Genomic DNA, 18,729 nt, shown 5'->3' with positions numbered 1-18,729 from the left:
GGGATTACAGACATGTACTACCTACCACACCTGGCTCAAGATAGCATTATTATTGCATGTAACTTTCTTTTTATACTATTTCTATAATCACACAGTTTCATCTTCTCTGTTTTTTTTTTTTCTTTTTCTTTTTGTTTTTTTGGTGGGACTGGGGTTTCAACTCAGGGCTTCACACTTGCAAGGTAGGTGCTCTACCACTTGTGCCAATACTTCCAGTTCATTTTTACTCTGGTTATTTTTGGAGATGGGGGTCTCAAGAACTATGTGCCCAGGCTGGGCTCGAACCACAATCCTCCAGATCTCAACTCCCAAATGGGTAGGATTATAGGCATGAGCCACTGGCACCCAGCTATCTTTGCTTTTCTTATATACTTTGAAGGTTACAACTACTACTCTGAATACCAGGCATCCTTTCATGCCAGTTCAATATACACAACAAATGTGTTTAATAATAACTATGCCATCTAAAGACTAAGGATGTCTGGGCTAGTGGAGTGGCTCAAGTGATAGACCACCTGCCTACCTAAGTGCAAAGCCCTGAGTTCAATCCCAGGTACTGCTCCCCAAAAACCTAGGCACGTCTTCATCATTTTGCTCACTGTTTCAGAGTTAGTAGACACTTGTATTATTCCTAACACATTGCTATGCTCACATCAGCTCTGGTAAATACCTTCGCATTTAGAACTAGGACACTGTGTCCTAGTTCTCTAGCAGTAAAATCCAGGGTTAAGGAGCATGAAACCTATTTTATTTTAAAACAGATTTCCAAATGGTCTTCCAGATTGGTTTACTATGGAGATACCTACCCAGAACATACATGTGGACCTGCTTCCTTACAGCCATCACTACTGTGGATTTTATGTATTTGTTTTCTTGAGATATGATTTCACTATTTAGCCCAGGCTGGCCTAGAACTCATGATTCTCCTGCCTCAGGCTTTTGAATGCTGGGATTACAGGCATGTACCACCACACCTGGCTTGACAAGCATTTTTCTTAGTGTGCACAGTGATTCTCTCACACAATTAAGAAAAACAAGACCCTTTGAAATCCTGGGCCAAGTCTTCCCTACATGTTATAGTCCCCGTACCTGACACATTCATATTCCCATAGTGAGACTATTTATTACTGAATGTGTGCCCAGTGCCTCAGGCACAGCAGCCTTCTGTTTTACTAGTCTAAACTTGTCTTTGTCACTAACAATGAGAGCTAAGCTGGCAAAGCAGGAACTGAGTACAGAAAAGAACTGAGAAAAATAGCCAGTTCTGGTTAAATAGAGCCCATACTGAAGGGCATGAAAAAACAGCTTGCTGTTCCCTTTATTGCAGTGTCAGATGTTAGGATCAGAATTTCCCTAACACATTTTGTCAATAGTCCACCAGATTCACACGTGGACTGGTTCACAGGAGTCTCTCTTCCATTGCACTGTTTCAAAGCAGGAACTCCATGTAAGATAACCTGGCTCTTCCAAGATCATTTGTGTTTTGGATTGTCAGATCTCCTCCCCCCGCTTTTTTTTTTTTCACCATACTGAGGTTTGAACACAAGGTATTGCATTTGTCAAGCTGGTCCTCTACCACTTGAGTCACACTTTTTGCTTTATGTATTTTTTGACTAAGGTCTTGCATTTATGCCCAGGCCAGCCTGGACTGCAATCTTCCTATTTATGCTTCCCATGTAGCTGGATTGACAGGCATGTACCATAACACTCAGCTTTTATTGGTGCAGATGGAGTCTTGCAAACTTTTTTGCCTGGGCGGGCCTTAAAGCATTATCCTCCCAATCTCCACCTTCCAAGTAGTTCGGATTACAGGAGTGAGCCACCAGGTCTGGCCCAAATCTCTCCTTACATTACAACTGCTCAGCCCTATTCTCCAGTTACATAGTCTTACCATATCATTTCTAAGATGGACTCTGCCAAGCTTACCACACATACTGTATTTCTCTTGAGGGAATCAGGTTTCTCGTAAGATCTAACTGGATAAAGTATTCCATCAAGTTTTCCCCCCCAAATAGTAGCACATAAGACAAAAATGGATGAATAGACATATTACTAATTTTAAATCGTCTTTTAAAAAGACAGTAAGCTCTAGGCTATGCAGGCTCTTTCCTTGTTAATAGTATCTGAAGTGTACATTGCAAAATGACCCTAAGAAAACCCCACTGATATGAAAAGAAAAGAATGGCTAGACAAAGCAGCTGCTTACCAACAGGTCTTTGTCCATGTTCCCTTTTCCCTCCTCCTTCAGAACAATGCTGGACAGGTGGTGCACACAGGTGGACAGCACATCCCCACACACCTGCTGCAGCAGCTCCTGCGGCAAGTCATAGGTCAACTCTGCAGCATCCCACACAGCTCCAGCTGACCCACCAAGCCCATGTCCTCAGAACCTCTAGGATCTTCCACTGCATGAAACGTCCGCCACTACACTGAGCAGTTTTCCTTTTCCCCATGGTTTGTCCAAAACCACACAAACTTAGCAACGTGGCCATGAGAACTGGCTAAGTGAAATGTTCAAACAACAGTGTATAGATCTGTACATATCCTCTTTCTTTCTACAGTTCTGTAAGAGCAAAGGCAAATATTTAGGAAGACCTACCTCCCTAATTTATCTGATATCTTTAAAAGCAGTGCCCTACAGCAAAAGAGGAAAAAGTTATAATTCTGGCACATGCAGGTAATAAATTAGATACTATGAAAAATTATTTGAATAGACATAGATAAATACAGTTGCAATTCTTCTAAAGTTTACTCATTAGGGGCAAGTTGCAGTGTCTTTGACTGTAAATTCCAGGGGTCAAAGCTAACACACACATCTTACTGCACCTAGGTGTCATCAAAGCACACCCATAGCACAGAACTCTTGAGCCTCACTGTCTCTAGACCAAAATACCAAGGGTGAGCTGAGTGCCTTTCCCCAAGAATTCCATGTCATCTGATGCACTTGTATTTTGGAGATAACTGCATTACTTTGAAATGATCTGTTCATGTGTCTCCTCCATATACTGTAGGTGCCTTAGGAAAAGACTGTTTTAGCCACTGTCTGGTGCTAAGTGGCACTAGCACAACATGGCCTCCAATCAATGTTTGCAACTGTTGGAAAACTACTATTAAAAACAAAATTCTTTGTAGTCTGACTTGGCCTAGAATGTTTAAAAACCATTGTCTTTATTACTTAGAAAAGAACAATTGTACCTAAGATTTTAATAGGCTGTACAATGCAGATTGCTCAGCTCCTGACACCCATGGGTTTCATCCTGATGAGGATGATGGCTTATCAGAACCCTCAAAACTAGAACTTGGAAGGTCTGAACAGTAATTCTCAGAATCAGTCTGGGAAAGCCTTCAAGGCCATCAAATCCTGGGATTTGCTCCACACACAGCTTCTTGTGAGCACCTGTAATGACTGGGGACATGTGCAGAGGAAAGCCTTTCACTTTACCCATACCGTACTAAGGCTTTTCTTCAATTGGCCAAAATTTGTCTCTTTGAAATTTCAGTGTAGCTGGGACCTCAGAGCACAGCAAAACAAATTCAATTCTTCTATCTGCAAGTCCTTCATAGATGTGAACTTGGCTAGGCAGCCTGTCCTACATAACACTCCCTTTTTCCATGCTAAATCCTATATCAGGCCTTTCAGCTGGCCTTTCACAACTTGTTTTGTAACCCCTTCATCCAATTTTTCTCCTCTAAATAAATTATATGTTATCAATAGTTCTTCAAAGTTGTCACTGAAATTCAATTATGGAACACATCAACTTAGATTTCCATGACAAAGAGCAGGATTACCCCTCTTATTCTAGATACGACTTCTATCAAAACGGTCCAAGCTCTCAACCAGATTTTAACAACAGCCAGGAAGGTAACTCATACCGAACTTACAGATGACAAAAACGCCCAGGGCCTAAGCCTTACACATGTGCTGCTGTTAAACTATATCTTGATCATCTATTCTTTGGATAATTTCTTGTTCTCAGTAAAATACAGAATGTTCATTTACAGAGAAAACAAAAAGAGAAGTGTGTTTAGGGAAAACAAACAATTCATATGGATTAATAACACCACAAAATTCCACTGTCTACCACTCAGGGAGGCAGTGTCGGTCATTTTTCTAACAGTCATAAGTTTTACCTTCCTTCTAGCTCTTGGTTTCTAAATCTGAAGACAATTCTATCTAATAACAACACAACTTACTGTGCTAATGCCTATGGCATAGCAGGCAGTGAATGATGGCCCTGACAGCCCACCACAGAGAGAATTCCTTTTCCAGCTAGAGCTGGTGACAAGAACACTGGGAAGGCACGAGGGACCTTTGTTCAAGTCCCACTTCTGCTGTGCGCCACTGACCCTTGCAGGATCAGTTTCAAAATCTGTCCACAGAATTCCCCAATTTTCCCTACATCATTCTTTCCTTATTTTTACTAGACTCAACACAGTGCCAGCTATTTTTTCTCATTGTTTGATGACTTCCAAATATGCTCCTTCAAAAGCTTATTTAAAAGCTTGCATACGATTTCTTGGGTCTTGAGACAAAAGGTTAGAAAATAATAATGCAAGTATATCTTCTTTGCTAACATAAGTGCTGAAAGGCAGACACCAAGAAAACACTAGACATCATTTACAGAAAAAAACAGCAAGCTTTTTTTAAAGTGAATTCTGACATGTCTTAAGTTATAAGCAAAAAAGCTACACTATGTTGTTCTATTAGATTTGTTATTACAAATAAAAAATGGAATATATCAGAGGACTTTCTTGAAGTTTACACAAGTAAAAGAAGAGGGAAGGTAGCTAGGCAGTAAAATGAAGAAATCATTTTTTTTTATTCTGGAAAATTTAAATATATTCCAGCAATTACTTAAATTAACTTGTGATTTCTATTTAATCATAATTAAATACCCCCCTGGCCTTAAAATTTTTCATTATGATTACCACTGTCTAGGAGTATATCTCATGATAAAAACAGAAGACACAGAGGTAAAAGATTTATTACAAATATTGACATGAATACTTTTAAGAAGGTCAAAGTAACTCTCTGCCTCACATAAGTCACTGATTTGGATTTGTGACTATGTATTCATTAAAAAAAATTTAAAAAAAGCTAAACTTTGGAGATATGATACCAGTAAGAGATATTTGAGTAAGGTAAACACATAGTAATAGGACAGGTATCAACCAACATAATGATTTATCAAAAGACCAAAACCATCTGGTCTGCAGGAAACTCCGTGATTAAGTAAAAAATGATTAAATGTTTTTGGAATGAGGGACTAGGTTACAACTTATCAAAAAAATTTTTTTTCAGAATTCTTTACCAGGAATGGTAATCAACAGGAAACCTTACTGAGACACCTGTACCTAGAGCCAAGCTGAGGACATCTGTGAGAACCACATCTTCAGTGGCCAAATCTTGCAGAATATCAAGTGTTAGGTACATGCAGCAGTAGCTACCAGGGGCTATATACATCCTTACATGGCTTCTACTTATAGAGAACAACTCAAACGTCAAATCAAAGAGTAGCATGTCCAAGTACAAATTAGAAACATACAAAGGACAGTGTGCTGCCATACCTGTTCTTCTGTAGGCGTCCTTGCAGATGCTCTACAGAGCATTTGCAAAGTATCCACAGCTGAACTGATTAACTCTAGAGACCAGTGAAATCCATTCAGCTTGCACTTGACAACATCTAAGAAGAAAGTCAAAACCCTTAAAGTTTGGCTGCTTAAAAATACACATAAATATAAAAATCTGAAGTGACCAGCAATGGCTTTTGAGGAAGGGTTCTCTAAAAGACACTCACCAGTCACCTTGTCCCGGGTACTCTTAGGAAGATGCTTTGCAATATGCCCAATGACACACAGCATGTGTCCTAAGGTGTTTGAATTGGGATTCTGTTCACTAGAGAAAAGGAAGGAGAAATACTAAGATAGGACCAAATTTAACATTCCACTACCTACAAAATGCCTTTTCTTCGGGACTGATACTACTGGAGAGTAGGTAGTGAGGTTTAACTGACAAGCTGTAGGAACACTAAGGTGCTTAATGAATTTGGACAAAGGATAAGCTGACTGCTTAAAGTGATTCTTATTGTTATGTTTGTTTTTATGCCAGGATTTAAAGAAAAGATCTCTGTACACAAATAGCTATGAAATAACCCACTTCCTTAAGACAAGAACTGTCATTGTGCAATGTATAAGCATGCAAACCTGCTGGTTTTCTCCCAGGACTGCATTATTTTGGTGTAGTCCAGCTTTGGTGAGGAGCAAGCAATTTTGGACAGCAGCATCCAGGCGGGTGAAGAATGTTCCAGGCCAGTGTGAGATATCACATTGTTTATAAAAGTGGATGAGAATTTATCTTTCTTGGACCAAATATGAAATGCCTTATTTAAATAGCGACTAGAAAAAAAAAAGAAAAGAAAGTGGAACTGTAACCATAAATATAGAAAACTATTCAGATCAGCTCCTCGCTGAGAGGGTATGAATTTCTGCAGCTCCAGGATTCCACTGGCACATAAAGCATCCATGCAAAGTCTAGCTGGTGGTATAACTGAAACCAAATGAGGTATTTTCCTAATTTTTCTTCTAAAATAAGTTGTCTTTATTACCCCTCTACAAAATGTTTATTCTTTAAAGCAAAAAAAAAAAATTTTATGGCCAAGTGCAGTGGGGCACGCCTGCAATCCCAGCTACACAGGAGTCAGAATTGAGAGGATCCAGGTTAGAGGTCAGCCCACCAAAAAGTTAGTGAGACCCCCATCTCAACCAATAAAAAGCTGGGTGTGGTGGTGTATGCCTGTCATCACAGCTAGGCAGGAGATATAAGTAGGAGGATGGTGGTCCAGGCCAAAAATGCAAGACCCTACCTGAAAAATAACTAAAGTAGAAAGGGCATTACTCAAGTGGTAAACTGCCTGCCTAGCAGTCATGAGAGGTCCTGAGTTCGAACTCCAGTACCACCAAAAAAAACACAAACCAAACCAAACCAAAAAAACACTTCACACAAACGTGTAGGATAGGCTACCATAAAAGGGCCATCAGAGCCTACAGAATCAAAGTACCAGTAGAATCACTGTCCTCTTTCAGGGTGAGGAATGCACAGAAAGGACAAGCTAGCATTTAAACACAGCGTGAGGAAACATGCTGAAATTTGCCATAACCTCTTAATACAAGAGCAGGTGTTTAAACCTTTAAAAATAAAACTCAAAATGCCTCTACTGTACTATGCTCATTTTATGTTTCTGGCGTTTTTAAGACATCCTTTCTTTCTTTCTTTCCACAGCACTGAATGAGATCACATGGCTCATGAGGCCATGCCATGTTATATATCTAAGTGAAGACAACAGTACATTTCTACACCCAATTAATTCTTCTTAGATTTTTGGGAGCATACACATGCACAAAGACTAACTAGATTTTCTCGTTAAATTTTTTAAAAGGAAATTCTCAAAGCATGCATATGCTCAAAGCTATGATATTTTATCATAGCTACTATGACAAAGACATCCATTATCATAGTACACTTGTGTACACAAATTTTACATTTATGTGTGCATTATTTACAATTTACATGGTACATATAAATATGCATACATAAATAATAGTTTTAGTAATAAATAAGCTACTGATTTAAAATTTATCCACAAATGTCAAGGGTTTTGTCAGTTATCCATAAAATGATTTATATGTGACTTATATCCAAACATAAGATAAATGCAATCATCAAATATTTTAAAATTTATTTTAAAAGAATCACATAAAATGTTAACTAATGCTTACTACAAAGGCAACAGAATGTCTAGAATTCGGCTCTTTCTGACTAGTTATACCCCTCCATGTCAACAGAGCAGTTGCCATGGAGCTTCTCACCTCATCCTTCGTCAGTCCACTGTCAATCACAGCCGACCCCATCTAATCAGAATTAGGTTCAACAAACACTAATCAAAAGTACCACAGACCCAAGATTAAAACCAACAGGTAGTCTTCAGCCCCCATTGTATTTGGCCTCTGCTAGCGTTGTAGACTCTAGTCTATCTTCTGGGTCTGTTTCATCTTCCTTCTCTAATCTCTTTTCTAATCACTTCAACTGCTGCTTTTGAACCTCTTCTCTACCCACAAGCCAAGAGCTCCCCATTCAGATGTGAACAAGCATAGCAAGCACACATTCAAAACCGGACTTCCATCTCTTGTTCGCCCTCGCTCCCCTTGTCTGACCATGCCTCAGGCAATGGCTGTGAAAGTCATTTTCCTTAGACTTGTGGAGCCTTCAGACCTCTAAGTCTCTGCACTATTAGCTCCAGTCTGGTACCCCTCACTGTTACGGCTGCCTGGTTGATTAGTATGCATTCCCCAACATTTAGGTCATGCCACCACTTCTGGCAAGATAGCTGCCATGGTTTGAATGTGCCCCAAGGTTTGTGTGAGGAAAACAGATCCCCAGTGTGGTGGTGCTAAAGACAGTGGAACCCTGAGAGATGGGGCCTAGTATAAGGCAATGAAGTCATGGGGGCATCTCCCTCCGTCAGAAGGGATTAATGGTTTCTTAGAGTGAGTTCTTATGAGAGCAAGTTTTAAAGCGCAAGCCTGGATCCTGAATCTCTTTGATTTCCGTTTTCCCTGTGAGATCTTTTCTGCAAGAGCTCCCACAACTATGTTGCCAACCACTAGGAGGCCCTCACCAGAAACTGAACTGGTAGGGCTGCCTGGTCTTGGACTTCCAGCCTCCAAAAGTGCAAGGTAAATAAACCACTTTTCTTTATAAAATATCCAACCTTGGGGATTTGGGAATACTAACAGAGGAGGAGGAGGAAGAGAAGGAGGAGGAGAACAAAGGAGGAGGGAGAGGGAAGAGGAAGAGATGCAAAAATAATAATCACCAAATACCTGTCTCCTAAAACTGACTTTTTTTTTTTTAATTGTTGTGCTGGGAGTACATTGTGAAATTTATAAAAGTTACTGCAATATTTCATAGTTGAATTCACCCCTCCATCATTCTCCTTTATCCCTCCTCACCTAAAACTGACTTTATTTTGTGAAATTTCCACTAGCCTGCAAATCTCCAGCACTTAGAGCAGGGCCAGGAAAATGAGTTCCTCAAAGTATGTTTATCCAGCAGAATATAAACTAACAATCTCCTCTTCTATTTCCTCCACATTTTGGGGGGAAGGGGTGGCTACTGGGTTTGAATTCATGGCTTCACACTTGCTAAGCAGGCACTCACCACTTGAGCCTCTTCTTCACTCTTAAGCAGCCTGAAGATACCTCCCTTTCTCCATCTCTACTGTCTCTGCCTTCTCTTTGACTTCAATCACCTCACCAGGGGCCTGTGTTCTTACAATCCAGTTCTGTCTTCTTGGTCACCCACCAAACACAAGTATATACTCCTCAAAACATAAAATCTGGTATCCCTTCTCTCTGTTAAGTTCCTTAGCAGCCTCCCACCGTTGCCCTGCTTTTGATACAAAGCCAAACTTCTTGGCATGCTGTGCTGTAGCGCAACACTCCAATCTCATCTGGGGCCCAGATTCACATGCACTGTTACCCCAGCGCACCGACACCCTTGGGAGCTGGTACAGTGCACACTGCCTTATGCATCCAGGGCTGTTCCCTCTGTGTGCTGTTCTTTCTTTCCCTCCTTATCAGCTTTTTTTTTTTTTAATTTTTATTCCTTATCAGCTTTCAAGAGTCAACTGCAAGGTCACCTATTCTACAAAGTTCTTTTTCTGTGTGAACATTTTTTGATATTCTACTAATACTTGATTAAAGGTCTTAACACAACATCTATCTATAAATGTTTATAGAACGCTTTCTTCCACCAACCTTACTGTTTTCAATAATGCTTTTCCTTTTCAAAACTGATTCCTAGAACTTAGTGGTTCTCACACCTTTTTCATCTCAGGACCCTTTTAAATTCTTTTATTTGTTTGTGGACTGAGCTTTGAGCATGTTAGGCAAGCTCTCTACCATGGAACTACAAAGCCAGTCTAGGACCCCAGCATGTTTGTTGAGATGGGGTTGTGCTGATGTTTTTGGCCTTGGATGGCCTCAAACTGTGATCTTCCTATCTCCACCTTCACAGTAGCTAGGATTACAGGCATGAACTCATGGCTCTTATGCAAGTGATTCCGATGGCTACTTTTCTGAGGAATGGAAGGCTAGTAAGCTCTAGTGTCCAAATTTCCTGTTTTGCACTTCTCCTTCCCTATTCCCTTTCATCTCAGAGGTTCCCTCCCTTGCTTTCACATACTGTTTTTATCCAGAAACTATCTTCATTAAACATCACCATATTCAATCATCCACAATAGTTTCTCTGCCTCTCACCACTGACCTCAAATATCTACAGATGTTTTCCTCTATCTAAAAATGAAAATGAACTTTGTGGAGGAGATGTGTTGCTCCTGCAATGTAAGGTGCACCTCAATTTTGGATGTAAAAATGTGTTTCAGACTTCTGAAATGTAGTAATTCAAGCCAGAGAAGTCAGGCGAGACTTACAGAGGAAGTAAAGAAAATTTCAAAGGACAGATAAAACTAATAAAGCAGGGAAGGCTGGCAGGGCATTTCAGGGAGAGAGAACACCATACTCGAAGGAATGGGTATATAAGAAGGCAGGAGGGCATGGGGAGACAGCTGTAGTTGCCAGGACACATTATTCTCATGGGGAAATAAGAGATAAATATGAAGCAATGGTAGGAGTGAGTGATGTGACAGGGAACATCTCATGATGCTCTCTTGAAGAAATCATGCATGTAGAGATGTCACTCTGGACAGATGGGAAGATGGACTGATGGAAAAGAGCCTGCCCAGGAGGGATGGGGGATGCAGGCAAGGGATACATTCTTGGGATGGTAATTGTGGAGTCTTTTCTTGATGTATACATTGTTAGATTGTCCTCTAGACAGGTTTTGACAGTTTATACTCTAATCAAGTATATAAAAAAAGTTCTTTTTCTCAAATAAAAACACTTGGCTAGTGTGTAAATTGTCAAATCTCACATTTTGACATAATGAAATTTATTGTTTTAATTTGAACTCTGGTTAAAGTTTAAAATCAGATTTAATATTTTCTTTTACACTTATTGCTCATTTCTGTTTCAACTTTTGTGAACTGATTTTTCATGTAATCTTCTTTTGTTTTCTTTGGTGGTATTGGGGTTTGAACACAGGGCCCTGTGATTGCTAGGCAGTGCTCTACCACTTGAGCTACATCTCTAGCCCTCCTCTATTAAGGAGTTCATCTTTACTGGCTTATAAGAGTTATTAGTAAATATACGACATCATCCTTTATCTATCATATGCTATGGCCTTTCCAATTTGTCCTCTGTGTTATAATTTTATTTATGGTATTATCTATGGTTTTTATGCACTATAACATAATATGTGAAACTGGGTAGTGTATACAGAACAGCAATCTACTGTTCGTGATTCTGGAGGCTGGGAAGTATAAGGTTCGGTGCTGCTGAGGCCATTGTCTGCTTCTAAGGTAGTGCCTTGCAGGCTGCATCCTCTGGAGAAGGAAGTACTGGATACTCACATGGTGTATTCCTCACATAGATACTACAGAGAGACCCCACTCTTGTAGCTCTTTTTGTAATGAACTAATCCATTCATGAAGGTGGGCCCAGATGGCCTAATCACCTCTTAAAGGTCCCACCTTTCTGATACTCTTACATTGGCCACTGTATTTCAGCACGAGCTTTGGATGGACCACAGTAGCTGTTAATAATCATTATTCAGACAAGTATTCGCTGAGGTACTATAACAAGGCATACGGTAATGTGATTCCTTGGGCTTACTGTTGAAGATGTTAACACTTTCGCCTTAGTAGTATGTTATGGGCTGAATTGTGCTCTTTAAAATTCATAGGTTGAAGCCCTAACCCCTACAACCACAGAATATGACTGTAATTGCAGACAGGGCCTATGAATTGCTGACGTTAAAATTAGGCCATTTGGTGCACTCGAATCAAATCTGACACCAAGGACAAGCACGCACAGAGAAAATACCCTGTGATAGCAAGGCGGCTATCTGCAGGCCATAGAGGCCTCAAGAGAAACCAAAGCTGTTGGAACCTCGATGTTGAGACATTCAGCATCCAGAACTGTGAGAAATAAATTTCCATTACTTAAGTCACCTAGCCCATGGTATTTTGTTATGGCAGACCTACGAACAAATATGGGGTATTATATCAACTGAAACTTTAAATTAAAAAAATCCAGAGAACTGTGCCCTTTACAGAAGTATTACTGAACATCTTATGAGTCCATATGGCTGTCGCTGCACCAGCCGTTTCATTGACACTCACTGAAATGACATTTCATTGCTTAGCTGCTCCTTCACATTTCTCTTTGCAAATCTCGGTAGATACCATCTTTTGTATTTCCTTGTTAATCAATTCAGATTATATTTGTTCTTTTGTTGCTGTTTCTTGGCTTGCTTTGGTTTTGTGGGTGCTGGGGATAGAAACCAGGGCCTTGTGCATGCTAGGCAAGTGCTGTACCACTGACATTCTCAGCCTCATACCTGCTTTTAATTTTAGTAGTTTATTTAGTTACCTTTTAAACTGCTTTTAGATCATTAATTTTCAGTCCTTTTCCTTTTCTAACATAAACTTAACATTATACATTTCCTTCTAAGTATCACATTGCATGCATTTTGTAACTCAATAATAAACATAGTAATAAATAAATAATATAATAAAAGTAGCATTTTCATTCTTCTAGTGTTCTTTTTTGGGCTTTTCCTCTATTCCTTATATTATGTACAGAGGATATTATCTGATCAATATAGATTTTTCAGTATTTTTTAAGATTAGCATTAGGAAGTAAATACACGATCACCAAGATTGCTCAAACACAAACTAAACTGCAAAATTACTGTAGTACAGTTTAAATTTATCATCACAGATCCTAACTGCTAACTCCAATGTTCACAGAACCTAGTATGTACTCAATAAATGTTATCAAATGGAAAAAAAAAACTCAATGTTATTAAATACCAGTCCACTAAAATTTACAAAATGGTTAACTTGAAAAGAAATGAAGAAGTCACCTTTCATACTAATTAGCAGTGGAGAAAGGTAGTGCTAGCTGTCATAACCATCAGCATTTTCAACTACAACCTAAAACTGGGAAGCAGTCAGAGGAAAGCAAAGGAAGTCATTGAAGGTACTACAAAAACAGTAACCAAGAGATGTGAAGTTAACTCAAGAAAAAGAGAGACGAAGACTATGTCTTCACATATACAAAGTAATTTTGAAAGCTGGAAATTTTATTACTAAAAAGCATTTGGCCTTCCATGAGAAACCTCAGCCACACAGTTAACATACCTCAGTTCCTGGTTTTCTGTGGTAAGGAGAGCAAGAAGAGCCCAGGCAAGCACCTGGCTGCCATCCTCTCCATGAAATTTGCTGTGATGCTTAATGTTCTGTAATAGGAGCTGGTCCAGGCACTCCAGGGCCTTCTCCTGCACAGTGTTCTCGCAGTCCATCACCACTGGGATGACCCCTGTCAGCCAGGCTTTTTGGATCGGGACACATTTAGGCTGTGCCTGAAGGTTGAAAATTTATTAGAAAGTCTGACACTACTAGAAGTCTAAATACAAGCAAGTGAAGTTGTAATCACTGTTTTGAGAGACATGTTAAATATAATCACATCTCTGGACTTAGGGACATAGCTCATTTGTAAAGTGTGCACTTTGAATGCTTGAAACCCTGGGTGCAATCCCCAGCACCTAAAAAAAAAAAAAAAATCACCATGATTGCAAATATAGTATAAAGTGAAAAGCAAAATCAACATTCAAAAGAAATGCAAAAACAAAGTTCAACCTCCAGCTTATCGTAAATATTGAAACTTTAAACTTCTACATTAAAGCCATTATTTTATTATTAGTATTCTGTGCTTTTTGGTAATTCAAAACTCAGAGCAAATAATATTTATCCCAAAGAGAAGTTAGAATAAATGCTGACAGGAAAAGTCAAAATACATACTGCTTAATGCCTTCTCTCATGAAATAAAGAAATAAACTTGCTTTTAAAAGTCTTCAACAGCTAATTAATTGGAAGAAGTAAATTATATATAGTATAGGTTTGGCAAAGTCATCATCATCATCATCTCTCTCTCCCTCTCTCTCTCTATATATATATATATCTTAACTGACAAAAATTAATCTAGGCCTCCAGCTTAGCCAAGTTAATTTTAAGAATTCTTTTTCTATCTAAGATTTAGGATGAAATCAAGAAACAACATTAGCATTGTTTAACATTAGTTACTAATTTTATTTAATAGGAACCATAATAACCATATGTAACTGAAAGATATCTCTCCTTTTTCTCTTAGGTGTTTAGACTTCCTAAAGGTTCTAATGGTCAACTTACCATTTAGCAACAGGTAATTATTATGCAGATTATTATTGTTGTTGTTGTTACTGGTGCTGGGAATGAACTCAGGGACCTTGTGTAAGCAAAGCACATGTTCTACCACTGAGCTACACCCCAGCCTCAGGATTACTTACAATGTAATGTATCATGCATTAGACACAGAATGCCTCGCCTCTCACCATAAGCAGTTCAGTAAGAGACTGTAGGGCCTGCTTCCGGACAGATACTGCAGGGTCCCGGCAGTGGTCCTGCAGAATCAACAGATCCTCCTCCATGCCCAAGATGTCACAGTGTTTCAAAATACTCACTAACACCTAAAAGGCAAATATGCAACATCAAATGGTGACTATATGGCATAAACACAGAAAGATCAAAAGTAGACAAGGGGATACTTCAAATTTGTGATTCTTAACATTTTGTGGGGCATGAACCCATCTCTCCTCCCTAAGGCATTCTACCCTTTAGAATATGATGAAAGCTAAGGCCTCTCTAGAGAAAATTTAATATTTTACATAAGCAAATATTTACAACCAATTCCACAAACCTACAGAAATTCATCCATGGTCCCCTACTCTAAACAAAACAAATTATGTATAAAAAATTGTGATTCTTAAAATCATAGCAACCCAGTAGGAAAGCTTGAAAACAGGTAATTCTTCAGCTCATCTATATAATTTATATGTAATAGGACCAGGGTCAACTATGAAAAAGTAAGCTAAATAATGAATATAGCCTTGGGTTAAAAATATTCCCTTGCATTTCCAAATCTTAGTACTTAAAAAGAGTGTATTTTAAAACATGCTGAAAAAGTTCTTACCTGGAGTGCAGACTTCCTGACATTAGTTTTCTCATCCTTGATTCTCTTCCTCAGCATTGCCATGACACATCTCTCTGCTGAGGGAATACCAAAGAATCATAGTCTTGAAGAAGACGGTATATGACATTTCACCACACAATACTGAGAAAATACACTCCCTTTAACAACTCACTAATTAGCTTGTTTTAAATCCTAAGAAATCAAAGCATAAAAAGGTGTTTTAAAAGAAAATTGGAATAGTTAGGTATTCAGTATAAAAAGCACAAATTTGAAGATATTAAAAATATGACTTTAAACCCTACCTACTACCTCTAAATTTCTGAATGAATTATTTAGCTCTTGTATTTTGTTTAGCTACAAACAGAAATAGCTAACCCAGAGAGTTGTTTTAGAGATGTGATGATATACAGCAGTAGCTTTAAACTTTCCACACTTTTTTACACATTTGAATTACTAAGGACTCCAAAGTTTTTTGAAAAATGTAGATTATAGCTTTTAATATTAATTACCAATTTAAACTGAGAATTATAAAAACATTTAATAACTATTTTAAAAATAAGACCTGATACTATAACTAGCATATTTATGAAAAATAACTATATTTTCCAAAACAAAAAAAATGCTGAAAAGAGGGGCACTGTTTTGCATTTTTATAAATTCCAATACCTGGCATAGTAAAAGACAACTGGATTCTCACCTGTTTCTATCATGACTTCATTTATCATGTAACCTTAGAAAAACTCCAATTTGTACTTGTGAGAAAAATCAGGGTATGGAAAGTAAAGGAAGCCTTGAGATCATTATGAACACAGTATTCACTTTGAGAATCCCTGAAGGAGGCAATCCCTCAGGGCCCTCTAACCACACCTTAGGAATTGCCTTTATATAAAAAGGCATCTTAAAAAGTAAAATAGAGAATGAAAAACAATATTAAAAAAAAAATCAATGAAACCAAATATTGAAACCTTTAGTTACATTGACAAGAAAAATGAGATTCAAATTGCTAAAATCAGGAATGAACGATGGGACATTATTACCACCTTTAAAATGGAATACTAGGAACAATTTTATGCCAACAAATTAAATAGCCTACATGAAATGGACAAATTTCTAGAAATATGCAAACTACAAAGATGACTCAAAAAGAGAGAAAAATAAATAAACTTTTAACAGGTAAGGAGTATGAAATGGTCATAAAAAACTTCACACCATACACACAAATACTAAGGACCATTTTACTGGAGAATTGTACCAAATGTAGAACACAAATGTTTCACAAATTCTTTCAGAAAGTAGAAGAGAAGAATACACTTTCCACCTCATAGTATTAGGCCAGAATTACCAAGACAGCAAAAAAAGACAGACATCTCAAAAAACAAAAACAAAAAACAAAATCAACAACAAACCAATATTCCTTGAGTACAAAGACCAAAATTCTCAAAAAAATACTAACAAATCAAATCCAGCAAAATGCAAAAAGGGGTTTACACCATGTTTGGAATATCCCAGGAATGAAATATATATTCTATATGTGAAAATCAATCAACAGAAATATCATAGTATCAAAATAAAGACAAGACCACACAAACATCTCAAATTCAAAAAAGCATTTTTATTTTATGATAAAAATGTTCAACAAACTTGGAATAGAAAGAAATTTCCTAAACTCCAGCCCCACCAAAATAAATAAATAAATTAAATAAAGGAAAACTCTTCACACTGATGATTAAGATCATCCTGAAAAAAAATACCTGCAGCTAAATAGTGTATCAGGAACAGAAGACAAACTAGATGAATTAGATCAATCAATTAATGACCATGAAAAAATACTAAGAAAATATGAATGGAACATGCAAGACATTTGGGACACCATCAAAAGACCAAATCTACGAATCATGGGTATAGAAGAAGAAACATAAACTAAAGGCATAGATAACTTATTCAATAACATAAAAGTTGAAAACTTCCCAAATCTCATGGAAGGGAGAGACATGCAGATACAGAAGGCTTTCAGAACAGCAAACCAACAGATAGACCTCAACATAGTGATAGCGGAAGACTTCAATATCCCACTGTCAACAATATATAGGTCATTCAGACGAAAAAAAATCAACAAAGAAACATCAGGATAGATGCAACAGAATTAATAGACATCTACAACAGAGTATTTTATCCAGTATTTACTGCACAATATACATTCTTCTCAGCAGCCCATGGAACTTTTTTGTATATTTTAGGATACAAAACTTCCTAGAATCTAATGAAAATACAAAACTTCCTAGAATCTAATGAAAATGAAAACACAACCTACCAGAACCTGTGTGAGAGCAAAGACTGTGCTAAGGGGAAATTTTATAGCTATGAGTACCTACATTAAAAAAAGATCACAAATAAATAACCTAATGATGCACCTTAAGTTTTTAGAAAAATAAGAACAAGCTAAACCCCAAACTAACAAACATCAGAGATAAAATCAACAAAATTGAGACCAAAAAAACTAGACAAAGAACGAACAAAACAAAAAGTTGGTTCTTCAAAAAAGATTAATGAATCAATAAACCCTTAGCCAATCTGATTAGACAGATGAGGGAAAAGATCCAAATTAATAAAATTAATAAAATTGGTATTTGTGGACATCACCACAAATACCAATGAAATCCAGAAGATCAATAGGGAATACTTTGAAAACTTATATTCTAGTAAACTGGAAAATCTAGATGAAATGGATTAAATTGCTAGATGCATTTAACCAACCAAAACTGAACTAAGAGGATATAAACCACCTAAAGAGATCTCTAACAGGCAATGACATTAAAGCACAAATAAAGAGTCTCCCAACAAAGAAAACCCCAGGACCTGGTGGATACACAGCTGATTCTATCAGAGCTTCAAAGAAGAACTAATATCACACTCCTTAAACTTTTCCATGAAATAGAAAGACAAGGAACATTAATACACTCATTCTATGAAGTATTACACTCATCCCAAAACCCAACAAGGAAGTAACAAAAAAAGAGAATTACAGGCCAATCTTTAAGGAATATAGATGCAAAAATTCTTAGCAAAATACTGGCAAACCAAAATCAACAACACATCAAAAAGATCATATACCATGATCAAGTTAGTTTCATTCCAAGAATACAAGGGTGGCTCAATATAGCAAACCTATAAATATAATATACATATAAACAGAAGCAAGGACAAAAATCAAATGATCATCTCAATAAATGCAGAAACAGCCTCTGACAAAATTCAACATCCTTTCATGATTAAAAACACTAAAGAAACTAGGAATAGAAGGAATGGTCCTCAACATAATAAAGGTTATGTGTGACAAACCTCTACCAACATTATACTAAGTGGAGAAAAACTGAAACCATTTCTGTTAAACTCAGGAATGAGACCAGGGTGTCTACTTTCTCCACTCTTATTCAATATAGTTTTGGAATTCCTATCCAGAGGAATAAGATAGGAGCAAGAAATTAAAGGGATTCAAACAAGGAAGGAAGAAGTCAAACTATCCCTATTTGCAGATGACAT

General features: G+C 37.6%; 1 protein-coding gene across 3 annotated transcripts in view; it reads right to left on the bottom strand.

Annotated features, from left to right (window-relative positions):
• Ncapd3 (non-SMC condensin II complex subunit D3) overlaps window positions 1-18,729 on the bottom strand; it is a 90,254-nt gene that overhangs the window by 21,575 nt on the left and 49,950 nt on the right. For 2 of the 3 annotated variants that reach the window (XM_020183224.2, XM_074066309.1), the window contains 7 exons: window positions 15,190-15,266; window positions 14,552-14,686; window positions 13,323-13,543; window positions 6,205-6,396; window positions 5,799-5,896; window positions 5,569-5,684; window positions 2,207-2,314 (listed from right to left, as the gene is read on the bottom strand). In XM_020183224.2, coding sequence (XP_020038813.2) covers window positions 2,207-2,314; window positions 5,569-5,684; window positions 5,799-5,896; window positions 6,205-6,396; window positions 13,323-13,543; window positions 14,552-14,686; window positions 15,190-15,266 — 947 coding nt within the window. The remainder of the gene's footprint in view (window positions 1-2,206; window positions 2,315-5,568; window positions 5,685-5,798; window positions 5,897-6,204; window positions 6,397-13,322; window positions 13,544-14,551; window positions 14,687-15,189; window positions 15,267-18,729) is intronic. The other variant, XM_020183226.2, reaches the window with a different exon arrangement.

This window comes from Castor canadensis, chromosome 2 (assembly GCF_047511655.1).
Source record: "Castor canadensis chromosome 2, mCasCan1.hap1v2, whole genome shotgun sequence".
In the NCBI taxonomy this organism is placed as follows: Eukaryota; Metazoa; Chordata; class Mammalia; order Rodentia; family Castoridae; genus Castor; species Castor canadensis.
Note: the sequence above shows the minus strand (reverse complement) of the source record. Positions and strands in the feature narration are given on the sequence as shown.